Here is a 21,548-nt window from a genome sequence, read left to right on the forward strand (position 1 = left end):
GTTGGTCTTGCCGTTGTTGGCAGTCTCGCCGTTGTTATGTTACTGCAGTGGAAGACCCTTGGGTCGAACAGCCGTTAGCCAATAAGTTACCGCAAGACACGGGCCAACCGTAAGACCTGGTGAAAATGGACATGAACATTGCCATATTGCCCCTTCCATTTCTACCACCGGGGGGATCTGTAAAACAATACTTAAGTAAGGGAGGTACGCACTTAACGCTGACCAAATCAAGGAAAAACAAAATGTCCTGACCCAAGAGCTTGGAGTATCGAGAGATCCGGCAGCAGAACAGAAAAAATGGGATCAGAATTCCAGATAGCTTGAAAGGACTGGAGACTGCAACTTTGTGCCTCAGACTGAACCCCGAAGCAAACCATTTGCAACTTTTTTTCTTGACACCGAAGCAGACTATAAGGTGGCCAAATCTTAAGGCTGGGCCAGATCTTTGCATTTTGGAAAGTTTGCAGCTGCTGTGGCAGTCAGGTTACACGCTATGACTGAGGGCATTGGCGCTGTGATTGCAGCTACTTAGGGACGGCGCCTAGGGATGGGCTAGGGTGACTTTTGTAGGGAAACGAGCAAAGCAACGCAAAAGGGCCCCAACATTTCAACATCAATCCTCAGAGTGGGCAGGCAGTCTATGGGTGGTTCTCAGGCTCAATTGAATTCATTAATGGTATCCTCGACCCAGCTGTTTCCCCATCTACGCCCGTTTGCCCTTTTGCTTCTCAATCTTCCTTCTCTTGGACCGCAGCTTCTCATCCTCGGCACTCTTCTTCGTGTTGGTATACTGCATCTGCTCGAACAGCTTCCTCTTCTTCTTGCTCAGCATGCCCTTGGCCCTCTCCAGGTCCTCAGCCTCCTCCTTGGTCTTCTTTTCCAGGGCCTTGCGGGCCTCAGCCTTCTTCTTGTCCTTTGGCGTTTGTTGCTTGGACTTGACTGGCTTGCCCGTCAGCTCAGCCTCCAGTTCTAGTTGCCTCTGTGCCGCGGCAGATTCTTCCTCGTCAGACTCCTCGTCTGCGTCTTCCTCTCCCGAGAAGCCTCCGAACGTATCGTCCTTGGTATCTTCCTCGTCATCTGAGCCATCGGCGTCCATACCGGTCGCTTCCTCATCTATTTCCTCGGCATCACTGTCCGCCAAAGCCTCCGCCTCAGTCTGTTGCTCTTCGAGGGCAAGAGTAGGATCGTACTGGCCCTGGACGGCCTTCACGAATGGGCTCAGATGGGGCGGCAGCTCGGCTCCTGGGGCATAAAGGTTGGTGTCCTTCAATTCCTCGTCGTTGATTGAGTCCCAGACCCACTGCGGCTGCACATAGATCCGGCCAGGTACCCTCTGGTTAGGAGCAAGCTTCTGGGAGGTCTGGTTGTCCTCTCCGTCGCCATTGGCCTCCACAGCGGCTTGAATGAGTGGCCTGTCGACGATCTGGTGCGTTATCGCGGGGTCGAGCTCATTCGTGGTAAATGCGCCCTCGCCCAACACTGAGTCCCAGCCTATACGCTTGCAGCCAAAAGAACGCAGAATAAGCTCAAGTGGTTGCCGCGGCGTCTCGCGCCCAAGGTAGAATGTGCATTTTGAGAACAGTTGTGCAGGATCGTTGGCGCTGTAGGAAGGCTGCGGGAGGAGGTCGCCTCCAGGAACCGCGGGCTCAAACTTGTCAATGACGTCTGTAGGCTCCTCTTCGTTCTCCACGTTCGCGTTTTCGGTGCTCTTGACATCGCCATTCGTCTCGCCATTCCTCATTTCTCGCACCAATTTATTGACCTCAGCCTGCACCTTGGGATCTGGACCGTGCTCGCTTTCTCCATTCGTCAGTTGCTTCGGCTCCTCCTGATTTGTTGTAATGTTGACTCCTTCCAACGTGAAGGCTCCAAGCTCTCCGCCTTGATCGTCCTTGGTCTGGTCAAATTTTGGTGGGTACTTCAGACCGGCCGACGTGTACAGCCTGTAGTTGACGAAGCCGAGTAGCGTCATGTAGAACTCAACAAAGGTACCCATGATTCGGAAGTCGACATCTCCCAGTACTCGCTGATTGAACTTGTACGGCACCAACCAAAGCACGTCCTCGCCTTGAATGTTGGCCTGGTAGTATATACCTTTGATCGACAGGAATGACTTTCGCAGGCTGTGTGATACGATGAGGTAGTGCTCGAACTCTAAGCACAACTTCTCGCAGCGTGCAATCATCTTCGCGGGTACGGTTGACGTAGACGGGAGGTTGGCGAAAAGGAACAGCATTGACAAGCAGTCGTCGAGGTCTCTCACTGCATCAACGAAAGTAGGATAGCGTTCTCGTATGACATGGTCGAGGGTATAGCGAGGCTTGCCGTTCTTCTCTGGGCGGACCGCATTGCGCTCGAGACGAGCGGCGTCAGAGACATCTCCTCGTCCGAGCGCGCGTGAGATCTTCTTCTCGAGAGCCTTCTGGTCACGGAACTTCTGGAGCAGCGGCTCATGAAGCAGGTACTGGATATCCTTGGTGTAGTAGAAGGTGGTCGAGGGGGTCGATGACTTGCCAGCCTTCTTCTTGTCTCTCGGTTCCCGTGGGTAGATGCCCTTCCAGATGCAGAGCTTTCGAAAGTCGGGCAAGCTGAGCTGCAACTTCTTGATAGCCTGGTTGCGGCTGATGAAGTTTTTGGCGTTTCCAGCCTCTCCCTTCTTCTTGATGCGGCCCATTTTGCTGATTGAATTCCAATTGTCGACCTGGAAAAGAAGGTTGGACGGGCGCAGCGAGAGGAACCGCCTCCAATTTTCCAAGGGCCTTTGGTTCCTCTGAACTTTTCATCGATAAGGAACTTTTTCGACTTCTGCCGCACTCACCGCCTGTCTTGATACGGTTAGCGCATGTCTAATGCATGGGTAGGCAATCCACTGGAATGTAGCTCCTAGGCCAGGGGTCCGATGTACCCAGGTACCCAGGAAGTGCAGCTCAAGTCAGCAAGCTCCGAAGCCAGCCTGGCAGAGCTCCTGTCCCCGTCGAACTGCAGCCAGACAGCCTCGACGGCATAATCCCCGGCAGCAATCCGCACCTTTCACCTGGAGATGGCTCAGAGATGAATGGATCGAATCCAAGCCTGAAAAGGCTACAAGGCCTATACCTGGCCGCCACTGTCCTGCGACTTGTCTTGTTCTTTGCCTTCCCTGGTTTACCAGAACTAGTCGCAGGGCGAGTTGAGGTGTCGACTCCCGTCACCAGTTTCAAACGATGTATGTGAACCCCTTTCCCTTCTGGACCACCCATAGTCCTGGCCGCGCTGACCATTCCCACAGTACAAGAGGGTCTCTTCCTCTACAACCATAATGTCTCGCCCTACGACGGCGGCGTCTACCACCAAGCACCCTTGCTGCTCCCTGTTCTATCCCTCCTGCCGAGCTTCGCCTCCTGGCCCGTCTTCACATATCTACTGTACATAGTGGTCGACCTTTTAAGCGCCAATTCTTTAATAACCATTGCTGAGTCTGGGGAGGCCGTGTCAACTGTGCGATTTACCTCTCCAAGGAGGGAAAAGAGGTGGAGCGCCTTCGTGGTCGCGGCACTGTAAGACTTCACCAGCTGGGCACATATCGCGGAATCTGATGGCTAACCTGGAGCTTCTAGTTTCCTCTTCAACCCATTCACAATTGCGACTTGTGTTGGGAGACCGACCAGTGTCTTCACGACATGCGCAATTCTGCATGCTGTCGCAAAGGCTGTCACTGGTGCACCCTACAGCGCTGTGATCGCCATGTCTTTCGCCGCTTACTTGTCCATGTATCCCGCCCTCTTGCTTCCGCCTTTAGCACTCTTAGCCTATGATCGGAGCCTTGGGCAAGGGAAGACACAGTCTCTGGCTTTCATAGCCAGGTTTGTTGGCGTTGCGGCAGCCACCGTTACGGTTCTGTTCCAGATGTCTTATTTCATCACTGGATCATGGGAGTTTCTCTCCTCGACCTACGGCATCCAGCTTACCCTCACCGATCTGACACCGAACGTCGGATTGTGGTGGTACTTTTTTATTGAGATGTTTGACTCATTCAGGTCATTCTTCTTGGCTGTCTTTTGGCTCCATTTGTCGTCGTATGTCGCCGCTTTGAGTGTGCGAATTCGATCGCAGCCCCTGGTTGTGATTACGCTGCTCTTGGGGATCTTTGGCATCTTTAAGCCATACCCAAGCATTAGTGACACATCACTCTTTCTTGCAATGGTCCCGCTCTACAGGCATATTTTCCCCTTGATGCGGTATACGTTCGTGGTCCCATCAACAATACTGTACTCTACCTTCTTGGGACCAGCGTTCTACTACCTGTGGATATATGCAGGCAGTGGAAACGCCAACTTCTTCTACGCCATCACTCTGGTGTGGAGTTTGGGGCAGAGCTTGCTCATTAGCGATCTCACTTTCGCAGTGCTCCGGGACGAATGGGAAGTCGACAGGCCAGAAATGGTCGGCAAGGAGATTAGACAAATTTAGAAGGCCATAACATGGTTTTCAATATGAACGCAGACGAATTACTTCTCCAAATCTGTTCTGTCCGACCTGAAGATCAACTTGCAAGGCAATGTGATAAGGTTGCGAAACAACTCCGATTTAGGCCTTCTTCGCTGCTATAATCACAGCATCATCAAATCTGGTGAATTTCCTAATGTCTTTGATTTGCAAACCAGCCTGGTCCAACAACCCCCGCCAGTGTGTCTCGCGCCTCTCTTGAGCGTCAAACATCACCTTGATTGAGATGCTCAGCGCGGCCGTGTACTCGACCCCAAGCGTTCCAGCCGGTGGTTTATCGTCGGGCAAGACTTTATCGTCAATCACAACGACACTCTCAGGCCGAAGAGCAGGGATTTGGGACTTCAAGATGCGGACGCACGAAGCATCGTCAAAGTTGTGGAGAACTTGGCGAATAGTAGACACAAGCACCTGCTCCGTCAGAATTTGTTCACTTTGGGGCGGAGTCGGGATCTTGCGGGCCTCCACCTACCTTTTACCGGCTGCTCTGTGAAAAAATTCAGAAGGCATCATCTCCATCCCTCCCACCTCGAGCGCCTTTTCAAGCACACAGGCGCGGTCCTGTAAAACGATCAGGCCTTTGAGTTCGAGCAGAGCCTTTTTGAGTGCCGCACACTGAGACCCATTCCCGCCACCAACGTCAACAGAATAAAACGTCGTCGAGCCGCAAGTCTTGTGAAAACTCTGCCGCAAATGACACCACGTCCAGCCATGTCGGCAGGCCGGCGTATTGCTCCTTCATGAAGTTGTGGAAGGCCCGTTTCTGGACAGGGATCGTTTCCATCCAGGTGTAGAATTCTTCCGAGGTGTTCTGACCCAGCTTGAAAGCGGTGAATTTGCCGTTGCCCTCAGTCAGGGCACAGTGGAGGGCAGTGAACCCGGAAGGCAGTTGTCATGGAAATGGGTCACGCCGTCGACGAACACTGGTGCGAGCAGCGTGTGGGTCAGCTTGGTTACAACATATTGTCCTCGCGATACCTCGGCCATCATGTTTTGCACGCATGCATAATTCATGATCGACTCAAGTACGCTGGGTTGGAGTCCGCTTGCTGTGATCAACGTTGCCAAGTTGACAGCCGCAACGTCTTGATTTGCAACCAGTGTGGCGAAAATATTGCGATCTTGACATATCCTCGCAACCACAAGCGGCAACGGCTTTGTGACATATCAGCGGCGTGTTCATATGACACTGGGTGTAAGTAATGAAGTTGTACGAACGGAGTAGACGAGTTTCTGCAGAGTTTCAAAAGGCGACTCCAGTGCAGCTGCGGTCTTGCGGCTGAGTCTCAGGAGTTCCTGTTTTTGGGCCTCATCAGCTTCAAGCGCATCGGGACTCTCCAGAAATAACTTCAACTGCTCCATCAAAGTCTTGGGGTCCGCCATTGCTGTTAGACTGTTCGTAATCGTGCAGTTGCCAACTCATGAGAGCACGGCGAAGTGATGCTGAGAAGTCTTGGAAACAAGTGCGCACGCAAAGGAGAGAAGGCTCTGAGGGACAGACGGCTTTTTAGCTCTCTGTGGTGTTCACCTTCAGCCGTTGGACTGCAACCAACAACATCGCAAAGACCCACTTCCCTTGCGTCGGATTCGCGTCAACCCACTCTCTGTAAGACTTAAAGAGGAGATGAGCATCGTACTAAAGTACATTGAACAGAGTTCGATTTCGCACGTCTACAGAAACTCCCCGAAATTAAACTTCACGTACAAGCTATCTCGACATTGCAGATGTCAGGTATGATAGCTGGTCATCAGTGTCTTGAGGGAACGCCACTTGGCTCAGTCTCTCCAACAAGTGTCGAAAGTTCCGTGTTGTCAGGATACCATGGAATGTAAATTAGTCGAAAGCAGTACAATGCTTCTGTCTACTCTCGCAATAAGACTTGCCATCTTTATGGGCTCATAATGCTCACTTCTCGTCCCTGTCCTCGAGTCTCAGTGGCTCCATATACGTGACCATATCATCATCGTTATCCACCATGCTTATGCCGCCACCGAAGTCCTCGTCCTCGTCGTCCTCATCTGAGTTTGCGGCTCCGTACAATTTATCTGCTACTTCTGCAGGCAACGTGAATTTCCCAGGGCTGTACGAAGGAGGGGGTTGCGGAGCCGCTGGTGGGCTGGTCTTGGGGGCATCAGACTGTCTGCGCTGCCAGTCATTGGAGTTGGGCGTCCCAACAAGGGACTTGGGCTCATGCGGGTCGAAAGCTGTCTGGAGCTCAGAACTGAGTAGGCCCGCGGCCGGTGTCGACTGTACTTTCCTGACTACAGGGCGCTCGTCGGTCTTGGGGAACCCGCTCGGGAACGAAATGTCTCGGTGCGTCTTTCTCGACAACGGCTTGACCGCTACCGGGGTGACGGGAGGCTCGTCAAGATCGAGAAGGGTACCCGTCTTGGCGCTGCTATCCATATCCTCGAGCTTGATGTCCTCCTCCTTCTCAATTGGCTTCTCGCCGCCGCTGATGTTGGGAAACCCGCACTTGGTGAGAATTTGTGGGACCAGTCCCGGGTATCTCAAGTGTCCCTTGACCTCTTCAGTCAGATCGAGGTTCTCGACGCCCTCGATATCCTCCACCGCTTGCAAGCCGGCAATCCCGAGTTGGATGCTTGTAGCTCGGTAGAGAAACGCGAGGATATAGTCGTTTTCTGAGTAGACATTGAACAATTTCCCGGTGACAACGCTGCGGATCAGTTGCCACTCATCTCGGTTTGACGGTGTCGGCGCCCCAATGAAGACGACAGTGTCTACCAACCCGAACGCCTTGCGTTCTGCGAGAGTCTTCAGGCATACGTAAATGACCCGTGCACCTAAGGAGTATCCAATGAGCGTGACTGGCCGTTCACCTTGGATCTTATTGATCAACGCGTCCGCCAAGATCCGGCCAGCCTTCTCTGACCGGTTCTTGGCCAGATTGAAGGGGTTGTCAACACCAGCTGCCAGCTTGAGGAGTTGAATTGGCCAAAGTGCTGCCCATAGAGTAGCAAGTACAGTGCGCTTCAGGATCTCGATCTTGAGAACGCTCCATGCGTATGACGCTACCGTGTCCTCGAGAGCGTGCCCAAGTTCTAGTAGACTATTCATCTCGTACCTGAGGGCAAAGGCCTCTGTCTCATCACCGAGAGCGCGCCACGGTTTGGTCACTTCATCTTCAGAAATGAGCCAGCCATTTATTCCAATCGAGACTCTCAGCCTTCGGATGTCTTTGTCGTCCTTGCGAAACTCGCTGCCCCACTCATCCTTGAGGGGGAGAAACCGGAAGTCCTCAACTTCCCTTGCATATTTGTCTGCCATCTCGCCCTTTTTGGAGTCAGTTTTTCAAGGTCACTGCAAAAACAAAAGGGGGGGGGGGTGTCTCGGAGCACCAACCGTCATTCGCGCTCCGAATGCTCCAAAAAGAGTGCCAACCAATGCGCCGTTCATCCAGAAGATACCTAGAAAGCTAGCCAGCCCGCCTAGTCCCACAGACCCCATCAGGCCTCCAATGGCACCAGCTACAACCGGCGCGGCGAGACCACCGGTGACTCCTATAATCGCGGCACCAGCCACAGATGCGAGACCGACTTTCCAGAACCTGCCTACCTGCCCCTGCTGCTTGCGCTTCTGGGCCTCGGCCTCAGCGGACATCGTTTGGTCCTTCTTTGCCTTCTCTGCCTCAGCTGACGCCTCAATCATGGTTTTTGCAATCTCCTTCTCCTCGTCGGTCAGAAATGACAGGGGAAGCTCGAGTGCGGAGGTCAGATAGGTAATGAACGTCCTCGCGTAGGCTGTGTATTTGCCTGTGGAGAGGAGAAGAATGAGAACTGCGCTGACAACCTCTTTTCGGTCCTCGGCTGGCACAGTGGTAAGCCTGGTGGGAATGGGATGGTAGATAGCCTGAAGAGACTCGATGGCCTTCGCAATGTCTTGGGCTGCGTTGTTTTGTGAGGGTTCGCCGCCAAAGTCGATGAGATCCTCGCCTGCGGCAGGACTATCCGCTTTCATCTGGACCATTTTCTTCTGACGTTCTGAGCGCGCTTCTAAGACCTTGTTGTCGTCACTGGCGGCTAGGATCTCCTTCAGCTTGGCCAGAAATTCCTTCCTCCATTCATCAAAATGTGTCAACGCTGCTTTGCGCAGCGCGATGAGCTCCGGGCTCGGTCGTGTGTGCATTTGTGAGACAGAAGCCTCTGCCTTCGCCTTTGCGGCGGCGGCAGCGGCAGGAGTCGAGCCTCGTGCTCCGTCATGGCCAGATTGTACCTGCGCGACGTGAGACGGGGACTGAGATGCGTTCTTGGTCCCTTGGCCGTCATCCTTTTCGTGTAATTCCAACTGAGATCGCATGTACGCGGTGATCTCAATCACAAGCTGATACAATGCCCTCCGACGGGCTGGGTTCAGGACCACCACCACCTGACGGGGCTCGGAGCTCAGAGGCGCCATCTTGCGCCGTGGTAGGCAGCCCTCGTCCTGTCTGTGAGACGTTAGTGGAGTTCTGAGGACTTTCAAAAAGTCATGAGGCTTTGGAAGTGGTAAGAGAGTCCCCTTGGTCCCGCTGACCAAGACGGGAGGAGAGTGGGTGGTGTTGTTGTCGGCACCGTTTCGGCCAGCACACTTTATCTCGCTGCCTGGGCTGCATGTGCCAAGACTGCCGTAGGATTTCCGTGCTGGTAGTCTGGTTAAATGAGCCGGACTGCGCCTCACTTAAACGCGTCAAATACTGTCCTGAGACGTAGACTGTGCCTCGTATTTGTTGTCTGATGTTGGTGAAAGGTAAAGAACCCGCCCACACTCTGTGGACAAAGAACCCCTCAACCGACGCCCTGCCGAGCTGGGACGGACTTACACGCACCATGCCAAGCATACTCACCTCAGTCAGCAACCTGTTCGAGGATGACATGGTTGCATCATATAAATAACCAGTAATACTCACAACCAGTCTCCTGATTTCTTGTTGCATTTCGAGACTGCTGATTGAGCTGTAAATTCCCTTCTTGCTGTCAATTTCGGATTGTGAGCTGCTCTCTGTGCAACTATCAACCAAGACCGTAAAAGAAAAGGGCCTGCGAACGAATATCTATACCCACTTCACCAGTAATTTCAAACAATCCGCCATGCGAAAGCAAAAAACAGATGGGCAGCTGAAGAGCGGCGACAAATCACTACTGAGAACGTGCCAGGTTTGTTCTCATGCAAAGCTCCGTTGCGACAGGACCCAGAACTCTGGTTTCTGCGACCGTTGTCTCCGGCTGAACAAAACGTGCATCTTCCCTCCTGCACGGCGAGGAACTGCTCCGGCGCAGCGGGTAAAGTAAGAAAATGTTTTAGTCAAATTTGGATGGCCCCTAGGGCCTCCAGGTGATGTGACTAACCCGCTGTCGAAACAGTCGGATCAATCAACTCGAGGCCAAAATAGCCAAGCTTGATAATATCCTGGCTTCGCAACAGGTGGAAAGCGGAGGCTCCGAGGCATCGCCCGTCAGCGGTCGTGATGTTTCGAGGTCGTCCTCTGCGGCAGCTGGCGAGACAGCAGATGAGGCTTCACGGATCCAGCATGCCAACGGGGTCTCGCTCGATCCTTTTCAGCTGGGCTTGCTCTCCATCGAAACCGGGGAGCTCCTACTCGATCGATTCCGACGGTCATTATCGCCGTACTTCCCTTTTGTGGTCATACCACAATCAGCGAAAGTAGCCGACTTGCACCGAGAGAAGCCAATTGTGTGCCTCGCAGTTCTGTTCGCAGCTTCCATTGACGACAGGGCGTTGCAGGCGCGCATCGCACGGCTGTTTGAGCAGATGCTGGCCACGGCACTGCTGCAAGGCAGTATTTCAACCCTCGAAAACCTGCAGGGTCTGTTGATTTACATTTCTTGGTGAGTTTCATGTGAATCAGAAGTCCGAGAATTCTGCCACGTGCTTCATCCCCAGCTAGTCGCAATCCGGACGTTGTCTGACAAGCTCTAGGGCTCAATATCAGCCTCGTCCGCGCAAGCACACTCAGAATATGTTTCTGGCTATGAGTATAATATACGACCTGAGATTTCATAAGCCTAGGTACCTATCAACAAGGGTATTGGCCCATGACCCGGGTGCAGCGACTGGTGTTTTGAGAGCAGATGAGGTACGGGCGCTGGTAGGGCTGTACAGTGTTGCTTCGAGGTGAGACTCACACGGACTCTTCGTTTAGGTGTTGTAATCTGACTTTAGAAAGTGCTTCTGTGATCTTGGATAAATTCCGCTGTTTCCCGACCATACCTCTGTTGGCGGAAAGCTGTGAAGCGTTGGCTGAGCGAGCAGAGTATCCGACAGACCAACATCTACCACAGATTGTCGATTTGCTGCGTATGATTGAGGACATAGAAAGTTTGGTCAAAGGCACTACTCATTTCCAGCTGGAAGACAACTTACTTGCCAGGATCGAAAATCTGCAACGTCAGTTACGATCTCTCAAGGAAGCCTTGCCGCCCAATTTGGCATCCTCTCGTGAGTAATCCCTCCATCTACGAGGCGAGGTCACTTGAGATTGACTCCGCGATGAAAGCTCTCTTGAAGTTACAGATTCATGCCGCGGAGCTATTGCTAGGAGAGTTGGCTCTGCCGGGGTCTCCAGTCGGCCTCTCACTAGATCCTTCTACCAGCCTGGCCGAAAGCATTTCTGCGGTGAAGTCCCTGATGGAAATCTTCCTCTCTGCCGAGCCAGGTCAGGAAACGTGTTTCACCAATGTGGCCTGGATAATGTTCGGCTACGGCCTTTCTCTAGGAGTGAGACTGGATATACTATGCACCACCTGTGGTATAAGCGCCACAAGAGCAACTGAGCTTCGGGGCTCCTTGGGTATGCCCCAGATCCTAAAAGGAGTGGTTGAGCGTCTGCGCACATCCGTGCCACAAAACATAGATACGGACGCCGAGGCCCACCCTTTCTGTCCATTTCTGTCCCGGGCTGAAGCAGTGGAGTCCTGGTACGTGAGACACGGCCCACCTGCGCCGCCCGAATGCGCCCCAGTCGTAAACCAGCCTTGTCCTCAGACACTCGTCAGGACCCAGCAGGATGATCATCGGCGTAACGCGCTTTCAAGCCATCCACATCCTGATATGGATGTTGAGGGGTTCTTTGGAACGACAAATAATCAGGACAGCGATTTTGCATTTGATCCTGAGATGCTGGCATTTGAAGGACTAGACTTTGCGGATATGGATTTCGCTATGGATCATCAGGAGGCTTGGAACCCGTTCGTCTTTCCTGATGGCGCATACTAGAGTGTATAGGGCTTTTGTAATTCCTAACCTCTTGTCGTCAACCGTGTCAAGACCTTGACTATGACTACTGTCATGAGAAGGAAATAGGAAAGTCCCTATAACTTGATGCATGGGTTGATAGATTCAATTGACACAAACTTGCCCTTGTCCTTAACTTTTCACAATGAGAAATGATAGAGATGGAATGATATTCTCGTCTTTAGACAACAATTTGGACTGAATACCTGATTAATGCGGTGGAGTACTCTGTAGTAGTTTATATGGCCCCCCTCGAGGATGATTTTCCGCTGGTGTGTTCTTGTACCTTAGGCACGTGCGATGCTCACAGTCTCTCTGATATCATCTGCTCTGAATTGCAAGACGGGACTGGCAACAGGGCTCACCAAATATGCTTACCGGCCATCTTGATATGTTGCTCAGTGGTGATTCATACATCATCATAGAGGATCACTGCTAGGTTGAGAACAGAGACTTGCGTTCAATTATCAAGTGTCTATTGGACTCCACGCGAGCCGCATTAAAGCACCTGCATCGGTTTTGTCGGGACCTCGTACCACTTCTTTAGTCACTCAATGCGCACTACGCTCTCCTCCACAAAACCAGCTGCCTGAGCAAAATAATATCCCCGTTGGTTTGTGTGATCAACCTTGCCAGTCTCCTCGTCATGAAAGCGGTCGAAATTGTAATGCGTGTGTCCAAACGCCCAGAAGACCACATTCCCACTCCTCCAGCACTGCTCGCCTCTCAGGTCCGTCGCAAATCCGGACGAGATCTTGCTCGCCGAGAACCTCGGGTTGACCGTCCTGGTGTCGGTCGTGGGGCTGTGGTGCGTGAGGATCAAGACGCGGCGGCCGGGATGCTCCCGCGCGATGGCCGCGACGCGCTCGTTCAACCAGGCAACGTCCCGCTTGTGCGCCTGCACATGTTGTTCTACCGTCCAGCCATCGATGCGGAAGAAGTCGTTTAGTCCGAAGCTGATGTCATTCATGGACGGCGCCGGTACGTCTGAGAAGAGTGTGCAGCCGAGAATCGCGAGGCCGTGGTCCGGCAGCTGGAACTCGTCCCGGTCGAGGAGGACATACTCGCCCAACCAAGAATCTGGTGACTGCGCTCGCTCTCGGCGGTTTTCCTCTCGGAACGCGCGAATTTTTCCAATGGCTCTGTCCCAGCTTGAACCATAGGGCTCATGGTTACCCAAGAGATGGAAGACGATGCGGAACTGTGTCAGCTGGCCCGTGAGGAAGGTGAGGTATGCCCGATCGGACACGCAACCAATATCTCCTAGTAATGCTAGATGAGGTGCTGCAGGCTTAATTTCATAGGAATCGTAAGCCTTGGGGCTTTCGAGGTGGAGGTCTGATAATATTTGTAGTTCCATCCTGAGGTAGTCGCCCTTGATCTGTGGTGCTCTGGTTATGAACGGGACCTGTTACTAGATAGGTTTTTTCTTCCAACCCTTCCAAGCGCCATCCAAGTCGCTGTATCAACAGCGCGGCCGTTGCAGTCTCAGTGTGGCACATGTTATTCGTTGCTTGAAAACATGATCGTGGGCTCTGGCTAGGCAGAGGGACTTCGCAGCATGCTCAACAGTGAATCGCCGCTGTTTGTCCCACAACCCTTGATCCGACAGTCCGTAAGCTCAGCGAGGATCCCAAGTATTGGCGTGTGTTACTTGGCCGAGTACCACTTCAAATAGCTTCGTATGAGACAACCTTTGGTATACTGCAGGATATATCTTAAGAAATAAGAAGTCAATACCTATTCGTGCATTGTATTTTCTTGCTTGGTTTCTATTCTGTTTAGTACTTGAGCAGATATTTGGGGTCATTCCAAGCTGTATCGCATGCATTTGCTCTGCCAAGTCCGTCGGTGGAGCAAACTCGGCTCGGATGGCTCGCCACCCCCACCGGTCCCACAAGCGCTACCACCGGATATAATGCGGTATTTACCTCCCCACACCATGAATAGCCTCTGGATAGCTCAGTTGGAAGAGCGATGGACTGTAATTGTATCAATAAGCCATCCACAGGTCGCGTGTTCAAGTCACGCTCCGGAGACTCTATTTTTGCCGGATGGTTGTGGACACAGGCTCTCCATCCCAGCTTACAGCAAATGTGATTATTTTTCCCTTCTGACGACTGATCGGAACTTGCAGACGATATGAAAATCTGACTGAGATTTGCAGTGGCACGATGTTCCGCCTTGAATGCTTGTGAATTGTGCTCCAACCAGGAGAGCCTCTGTTGGAACGGGATTCATGTCCGCGACTTTCTACAGCTGTGGCCTTTTCCGGCCCCTTCTAAGGTCTGCTTTTGAAAGGATCGAGCTCGTTTTCGCGCATTCGCTTGCCCTCGTAGTTTTGCTGCATTGCGTTGGAACCTCGGAAAGGCGACATGTTCATTTCTCGGCTTGGCAGTCTATTCTGGTCTGTTCCACTGCTTCATACCCTTCGCTATTTGCACGACTCGCTACTGCGATATCTGGATATCTCAACATATTTGCTCTTGACGCTCTTCTGTTACGTATGGCAAAGCGGGCCGTGGTCAACAGAATCGCTGGATCCGCGCTTTGTTAATCACCATCAGACCTTGCCTCGGCTTGGGAACCAGCCTGTGCAGGTGCAATGATGAGCTTCTGGAAAGTTGTACCCTGCTCATCATGCCAGCGACACAGCGGGCGAGATTGAACATTGTTGACGAGCTGCTTTTCAGGGGGCCGTTCCGCGGCCGAAGTACCTACGAGGTGAGTGGTAAATTATCAAAATCATAACGAAAATAAGTTAAGCTCTGACTGGATAACTAGCTATAGGGAATTCCATACGAATTAACAAGTTATATGACAAAGATAATAACCAGCCATTGGATAACCAATCGTTGTCTAACCAGCTACAGATTAACCAACCATAGGACAGCTAGGATAGCCAGCTGTAGGACAACCACACATACGACAGATACGATAGCCAGGTAGAGAATAACCAGCTGGAAGACAGCCGACTATCAGACAACCAGCTATGGGAAAACCTCCTATAGGGCGACCTCCCCTATGATAAACTCCCGTGGGATAACCTTCCATAGGGTTACCTCCTGCATGAATTTTCTGTTGAATGACACGTTATACGGGGAAGTAATCACTCCACAGGGACCCTCTGTAATGAAATTTTCACTATTTTTTTCGGGGGGCGGGGCTGTTTGCAACGGTGCTGTTCTCATAGGTGTATATGATACTCTTGGTGCATGTTGCTCGGCAGGGCAGGCATACGCGTGGCAGACAACTTAGAGAAAACGCTCCAGTGATAGAAGATGGCTGGTACATACCGAGCAGTGCTCCTATTTTCAGTGTTCCGATGACAGCGATTCTTGCTACCTGATAGTCACCTGCTGCAAGACCACAGTGCTTAGAAAGGATTGCTGTGGCTGAGGTTCATTCGGCGGGCCTTTCTTTGTGAGGCTCGGTCCTTTTGGGCATGGTTTAGTTGATTTCAGACTAACAATCGTGGCCCTAAGGAATTATTCTAAGTAGATGTACTACTCAGTAATGTCTCTTACTGTATATATTCATGTCGAATATTTTGTGTTGCAAACCCGACTTTTGCTTGTCTCGAGCATGTTACCTTTGGCCTCAGTTTACACTCTATTTAGGATCACCTCTATAATACTGTGTCCGCTTTCGTAGTCCGCTATGTAAATGCCACGCTTCTCCTGTGGCTTGTAGTTTTTGTTTTTTTAGTTTTTCTCTTCACCCAACAACCAATTCTTATTAGAAACTCCGAGATTACCCCGTAGCACTCTGCCAACTAAATCACTTTGACTTGTACCGAGTATGAGGGATTTTTGGGTAAAGTATGAATGAGAGAAAATTCAATGGATGGTAGAAATGGAAGGAGGTGAGCTTCCATCCCAGGCTCACTCGCATTGCCATCTATATGCCAAGGTAAGGAAGTCTTCGATGGCAAGGGATGACGCAGAGCTAGAAGAGATAGTCACACTGCAAATACTTGCTGTCACGTTCCTCGTGGATAATACCATCCAGTCAGTGAGTGGGCACGTATTCTACGCCATGACCAAATCCAGGAATGTGAGAGAAGAGTAGCTTATATATTGAAGTCCAGGTGGTGCATAGTGTCTGTTGCCCAAATGTCGAGGAAAGAAATGTCTAAGAGAGTGTAAAGATACCCAGAATAGTCGACGAAGGGTGTAACTATGTCGTACACGGTCTCAGAGGGTCGACATGCAGGGATGTGTATGCTTCATTTCATCTCACCTGGAACTTTGCTTGCATCTGACGGACCTGTAGTCTTATTTTGGGTCTGAGTGGCAATCGACACTGCGATACGGGACCCAAATGCAATAGAGATTCATTTCAGGATCTAGGGGTGGCAGATTTTTCCAGTATAATAAGAGTATCAGTGGCAAAGTTTTAGAGGGCAGGCTCTGCATGATTTACAATTGTATCGTAGTATCCATTGTTGGATCCTTGATGAGCTCGCGAAGGGCTCATAAACGATATATATCACTTACACGTGTATATTGCATCGTGGTACAAGATATGTAAGAACATCGTCAAATTTACTTTCTGCTGTAACTCCTTTGATATCTCGAAAAAGCAAATGAAATATATATTAATAGATAGAGATTAAATAGGACTATCTAACTACATATTCAAATTGTGATGCATCGAAACATGAGGGCGGATATGTCATGATGAGACATTTTGACGTTTTTGACCGTAGCGGCCCCGATTCTTTAGCCACGGAAACGAAAATTATTTTAATTCATAAAGCTCTTTTTGGCGTCTCAAACCATATAGGACAGATGGCCGAGCGGTCTAAGGCGCTACGTTCAGGTTAACATCTTCTCGTAGTCTCGTAAGAGGCGTGAGTTCGAATCTCACTCTGTTCAATATTACGTTTTGGTGGACTCATTGGTCCCCCCAATCATTTTTGGTCTCTTGCTAGCATCGAGGTCTGCATGTTCCCGCTATTCAAGTCATTGGGAGCTAGTTGGGTGAGCCGACAGATAGTTCCAAGGTGCTTTTGTTGATGGGATAAGTCAGCGATGCTTCAACTCTACGGTAAATCAGCAATTCCTTATGCCTCTCGAAGCGCAGACAGCGAGCTCTTGTGCATGTTGGGCAGGACTTCGCGAACACACAGATACTACAGTTTTTTCATACGTGCAGAAATGCAAGAGATCAGCATTGCATGGCATGGCGTCGCATGGCATGGCATCGCATAGCATGCCATAGCGTTCCACAGATTGCTGCCACAAAAGGACCTCTACATTTGGCGGGACCCACGGTAAGCTGGACCGTTTAGGGCAAGCTCACCTCCCGGCAGTCTGGATCAGCCAAAGCCTCTCCCGCAACCGAAATATGATCAGTGATGGGAGGATGGCCTAGTTGCTCACGGCCCAGCATGTGCCACGACATCCGTTCGCGAGGGATCTCTGTCACGCCTCTCTCTCAGGGTTCGGTCTCCCATTGTGGTCCCATCACAGTCCCGAACTGTTGTGCACTTGGCCTTGGCGGGGAGACAGAAGTACCGTACAGCTCTCGGGAATCCAGCCCGCCCATACCCTGTCACGCCAGCGCTAGAAACCGAGGGAGGGTGGGGCTCGCAGCTGGATGCTACAGCACGTCCGCTTTCTCCAAAAGTTCACCACTTGAGAGATTGGCACTGTCCGACCCGTCGACTTGTCTGGACCAACACGCTTGCTGACAGCAACCTACTCCAACCTGGCCTGGTTGATCTGATTTGACCTCTGGTCAGCATCAAATCTGGAGCTCCCCTGCTCCCAGCCTAATAGGAGCCATTGAAGGAAGCATTACTGAGGCTATATAGGCTTGCTTGCGGACAAGGACGCCGTTGCCCTGGACTGCCAGAACTGGACTGTCAGGACTGGCTCGCCACCAAAACCAACAACAGCAAAACGACGGAAGCTCAGGGCAGATGTGTCGAGCTCTCATTGGGGCTAACATCTTGAAAACCTCACCTCTGCTCCTGCCTGTGTCACTGAGACCAGCAAGCCCCTCAAACCCGATTCTCACTTTCAGCAATCTCATCTCCCGAAGAAACAAGTACCTCACCACCATGGCCGCCTCAGATAAGCTCGTCCCGAACTATGACAACGCCCTCCACCTCCTGTCCCTACTTCAGTCCAATAAGAACATCATCAATCTCTTCACCGCAGACCCAGGCTCACAAGCGGACATCAATGCATCCGCCATCCCAGAGATGACAGCATGGCTGTCCCGAGCTGGATATTCTCCCTCAGACCTGGCCCGCCTCCGCTGCATCCACGTCGCCGGCACCAAAGGCAAAGGCTCCACGTGCGCCTTCACATCGTCCATCTTGCGCCAGTACCCCGAAGTTGCAGGGCGCGTGGGAACTTACACCTCACCACATCTGGTCACAGTGAGGGAACGAATCTGCCTGGACGGCGAGGCCATCTCCCAGGACAAGTTCACGACGTACTTCTTCGAGGTGTGGAACCGGCTCTCCGACGCGGCAAGGAAAGCTGGCGACAAGCTGCCCGATGGTGATGAGCTGGGCGCAGATGGACCGTCGACGAAGCCATTTTACTTTCGCTTCTTGACACTGCTTGCGTTCCATGCATTTCTGAAGGAGGGGGTCAAGTCTGCGGTTATTGAGTGTGGTATTGGGGGCGAGTATGACTCTACCAACGTGCTCCCTCCGGAGGCGGTTACTGTTTCGGCCGTAACGCAGTTGGGCATCGATCATGTTGCCATGCTGGGCGACACAGTGGAGAAGATTGCGTGGAACAAGGCTGGCATTTTCAAGCAGGGCGTGCCAGCGTTTTCCTACCAGGCTGGTGCGTCCGAGGGAGACAGCGTTCTGAAGGTGTTGAATGATCGGGCACATGAGAAGGGCACCGCTCTGGATTCGATTGGCAGCAAAGTTCTTGAGACATGGGCAGGAGTGCAAGATGCTCAGCTGGAGGGAGCCTTTCAAAAGGCCAACATGGCTCTCGCCTCAGTCGTCTCGAGGCGGCATCTGCAGTCCTTAGGCCACAAATTTGAGCTCCCTTTCTTCGAAAGCGGAGGCTCACCACTCCCCAGCAAGCTAGGCGACATGCCTGGACAATTCATCACCGGCCTCCAAACTGCAACACTCCGAGGGCGCTGCGAAACGATCACACATGATCGCATACAGTGGTACCTCGATGGCGCACACACCGAAGACAGCCTCATCCAGGTCGGTCGGTGGTATGCCGGCAAAATTTCAGAGGAGGACTCTATCCGGATTCTCATTTTCAACCAGCAAGATCGTGATTCTGCCAGTCTCCTGAAGACGCTCCTCGAGACCATTCTGGAGGAGACCAAGATCCCCAACCAGAAAATTTTCCACCACGCCTTCTGCCCAACCAACGAGCCCAATAGCTTTATGAAGAAACCAGACTTCACCGTTCAGAGGAAGAACTGCGATGTCATCCGGCAGTTCTGCCCATTTACTGCGGCAATACCCGCAGACAGCATATCGACTGCGCTGGACATGGCGAGGAACGTGATGCTTGGGTCGAAGAAGAGCAAGGATAATTTCAAGGTGCAAGTACTGGTCACGGGCAGCTTTAACCTGGTGGGACCAGCGCTGAAGCTGTTGGAGCCGGGTGGTGAACCCTAGGTTGGATATATTTACCGGTCGCGTTGAGCACGTCCTCTTTCTACCACATCTAATCCTTCTTTTCTACTTCCCCAAGGATCTTTGAAGGAGAAAGACAAAGCAAAACAAACCAAGTCCGCAGACTTCCCGTTCATAGAGCATCAGCCCCTTCCAAGATACCCAGGGCGCCTCCGACTAGATGGAGGCTGCCTGTTATGAAAGCTTGCACCGTCTCGCCTTCCTTAAGTGACTCTGTGAGGCCTCGAGCCACGTTGATGGCCTCCTCGATGCTGGGGATGACCGTAATCTTTGCCTTGGGGTCGATGGATGACCACCGCTCTGCAAAGGCCCGCTGCACCGTGAGCTTCTGGATAGCCTCGGGATCGTACTGGTGATTCACGAAATCTGGCGGTTGTCAGCGTTTCCATTCGCCAGACCATCGAGCAAGAGCCGTCGACATACCTCGTTTGTAGCCTGTCGTCGCATGCGTGACGTTCGTGCAGAACACCACATGGTCAAAGGGCAACCCGTCGTCCCTCTTTGCGCCAGAATGCAACCCCTCCAGGAAATCGATGGCCTCCGTCCTGCCCTGCTGGTTGAATATCAGCACCCTGGGGCCCCGTCGGCCGTCGGTGACGCCCACAAACCACCTCGCCGCCATCTTGAGGCTGTCGGTCGTGTGCGCTCCGTCAAGGTGCCACCTCAACCTATCGCCCTCCTCCTTCACCTCGCACCTCCCCCTCCACACAACCTGCTCGATGCCGTCCTTGAACTCCACCGGCAGCCTGTCTGCGTCCCTCTTGAAGCCCGCTGGGTCAATCTTCAGCAGCGCCGCCTCCGCCAGCGCAATGGCCAGACTCGCGTTCCTCTTCTGGAACGCCACATCGGGCCGCACCCGCACCCCCGTCGCCGCCAGCCGCGGGTCGACGCCCACGACCTGCAGCTCGACGCCCTTCTCGGCAGCCCTGGCCCGGAGCACATCCTCGGTAGACGGGAACGCGGCCTGCTCGACCGCGAAGGCAGGGCAGCCGGCCTTGATGATGCCGGCCTTGTGCCACGCGATCTTGTCGACGGTGTCGCCCAGGACGAAGACGTGGTCGATGCCGAGGGTGGCGACGCCGGCGGCGACGGGCCGCGCGACGATGTTGGTGGCGTCGTACTCGCCGCCGACGCCCGTCTCGACGACGGCGACGTCGACGCCCTCGCGCAGGAACGCGTGCAGCGCCATCAGCGTCAGGTAGCGCGCGTAGATGGGGCGGGACCCGGGCTCCGCGTCGCCGGGCTGCACGGCGGCCGCCGCGCCGTCGGCGCTCACCAGCGCGTCGCTCACCTCGAAGAAGTAGCGCGCGAAGGCGGACTCGGACATGGGCGCGTCGCCGATGCGGATGCGCTCGCGCACCGCGATCAGGTGCGGCGACGTCAGCAGGCCGACCTTGAGCTTCCTCCTCTGGCCGTCCTGGCCGTCCTGGCGGTGCTGGTGCCGGCCCAGGATCGACGCCACGAAGGCGCACACGCTGCCCTTGCCCTTGGTCCCCGCCACGTGCACCACGTTGAGGCGGTCCAGGTCCTCGGGTGAGTGGCCCAGCCGCGCCCAGTAGGCCCTCATCTCGCGGACGCTGGACTCATCGGGCCGGATGCCGGCTTTGCGCCGTGCTTCGATGACGGCGAAGGGCGTCTGGAATGTGTTGAGGAGGTCGATGGCGTCCTTTTTGTGGCCATCTCAGCGAGGATTTCCTCTGTGTATTTGTGCCCATTGAAATCATGATGATATCAAGAAGAGAGAAAGAAAAGCCTCTCTCATGTCTAGACTCACCTCGTAGGTCCTGGTTGGTGCGGCGGTGGTGCTCATTTTGGGTTGGTGAGGCCGGCAGCCTCTGATGAGAAGCCGGGGTGGGACGTAGGTGGGCTTGGCAAAGAGTCTGTTTAGGAACAATGCATGGCGCATCGCAAGTCGTGTTATAAGGCCTGCATGTGCATGATGGATGCGATGTCAGTAAGCAAAAGATCAGATTCGAGAGGTCAAGCCAACCCAAGCAAGCCGCGGTTTGGGTGGTGCAATTTTAGAGCCGCTGCGATCCGCAGTCGCTCGAGTCGCCGCTGACCGAAGTCGGGCGCCGAGACACTTTGGATGACAAGCCGCCCTTGATAAGCATAATAAGCATACCCCGTTGTTTAAATTCGAACAACAAGACTTGACTGCGCCTATAGACT

General features: G+C 52.9%; 8 protein-coding genes across 8 annotated transcripts; 3 read left to right on the forward strand and 5 right to left on the reverse strand.

The window, feature by feature from the left end:
• Positions 1 to 703: 703 nt before the first annotated feature.
• On the reverse strand, positions 704 to 2,674 carry J7T55_002756 (nucleolar protein 7; the record flags this gene model as incomplete). The annotated part of the gene is made up of 1 exon (XM_053137862.1): positions 704 to 2,674. The coding sequence occupies one exon, from the start codon at positions 2,672 to 2,674 to the stop codon at positions 704 to 706; it is 1,971 nt and encodes a 656-aa protein (XP_052998625.1).
• A 377-nt stretch (positions 2,675 to 3,051) lies between these two features.
• J7T55_002757 (glycosylphosphatidylinositol transamidase-2) lies at positions 3,052 to 4,449 on the forward strand (the record flags this gene model as incomplete). The annotated part of the gene is made up of 3 exons (XM_053137863.1): positions 3,052 to 3,205; positions 3,269 to 3,536; positions 3,597 to 4,449. 3 exons carry the CDS (start codon positions 3,052 to 3,054, stop codon positions 4,447 to 4,449), a joined length of 1,275 nt encoding a protein of 424 aa, XP_052998626.1.
• A 117-nt stretch (positions 4,450 to 4,566) lies between these two features.
• Positions 4,567 to 5,868, reverse strand: J7T55_002758 (O-methyltransferase; the record flags this gene model as incomplete). Its single annotated transcript, XM_053137864.1, has 4 exons — positions 4,567 to 4,918; positions 5,184 to 5,283; positions 5,364 to 5,640; positions 5,704 to 5,868. The coding sequence occupies 4 exons, from the start codon at positions 5,866 to 5,868 to the stop codon at positions 4,567 to 4,569; spliced, it is 894 nt and encodes a 297-aa protein (XP_052998627.1).
• A 523-nt stretch (positions 5,869 to 6,391) lies between these two features.
• Positions 6,392 to 9,419, reverse strand: J7T55_002759 (YSIRK family gram-positive signal peptide; the record flags this gene model as incomplete). The annotated part of the gene is made up of 3 exons (XM_053137865.1): positions 6,392 to 7,780; positions 7,850 to 8,929; positions 9,393 to 9,419. The coding sequence occupies 3 exons, from the start codon at positions 9,417 to 9,419 to the stop codon at positions 6,392 to 6,394; spliced, it is 2,496 nt and encodes an 831-aa protein (XP_052998628.1).
• Positions 9,420 to 9,573: 154 nt separating this feature from the next.
• Positions 9,574 to 11,719, forward strand: J7T55_002760 (uncharacterized protein; the record flags this gene model as incomplete). The annotated part of the gene is made up of 5 exons (XM_053137866.1): positions 9,574 to 9,770; positions 9,847 to 10,332; positions 10,424 to 10,580; positions 10,786 to 10,942; positions 11,001 to 11,719. The coding sequence occupies 5 exons, from the start codon at positions 9,574 to 9,576 to the stop codon at positions 11,717 to 11,719; spliced, it is 1,716 nt and encodes a 571-aa protein (XP_052998629.1).
• Positions 11,720 to 12,284: 565 nt separating this feature from the next.
• J7T55_002761 (uncharacterized protein) lies at positions 12,285 to 13,097 on the reverse strand (the record flags this gene model as incomplete). The annotated part of the gene is made up of 1 exon (XM_053137867.1): positions 12,285 to 13,097. The coding sequence occupies one exon, from the start codon at positions 13,095 to 13,097 to the stop codon at positions 12,285 to 12,287; it is 813 nt and encodes a 270-aa protein (XP_052998630.1).
• Positions 13,098 to 17,807: 4,710 nt separating this feature from the next.
• On the forward strand, positions 17,808 to 19,358 carry J7T55_002762 (folylpolyglutamate synthase; the record flags this gene model as incomplete). Its single annotated transcript, XM_053137868.1, has 1 exon — positions 17,808 to 19,358. One exon carries the CDS (start codon positions 17,808 to 17,810, stop codon positions 19,356 to 19,358), a length of 1,551 nt encoding a protein of 516 aa, XP_052998631.1.
• Positions 19,359 to 19,488: 130 nt separating this feature from the next.
• J7T55_002763 (tetrahydrofolylpolyglutamate synthase) lies at positions 19,489 to 21,186 on the reverse strand (the record flags this gene model as incomplete). The annotated part of the gene is made up of 3 exons (XM_053137871.1): positions 19,489 to 19,742; positions 19,800 to 21,042; positions 21,151 to 21,186. The coding sequence occupies 3 exons, from the start codon at positions 21,184 to 21,186 to the stop codon at positions 19,489 to 19,491; spliced, it is 1,533 nt and encodes a 510-aa protein (XP_052998632.1).
• Between the last annotated feature and the right edge of the window lie 362 nt (positions 21,187 to 21,548).

Source organism: Diaporthe amygdali, assembly GCF_026229845.1.
Source record: "Diaporthe amygdali strain CAA958 chromosome Unknown NODE_3_length_2959817_cov_65_330692, whole genome shotgun sequence".
Taxonomy (NCBI): domain Eukaryota; kingdom Fungi; phylum Ascomycota; class Sordariomycetes; order Diaporthales; family Diaporthaceae; genus Diaporthe; species Diaporthe amygdali.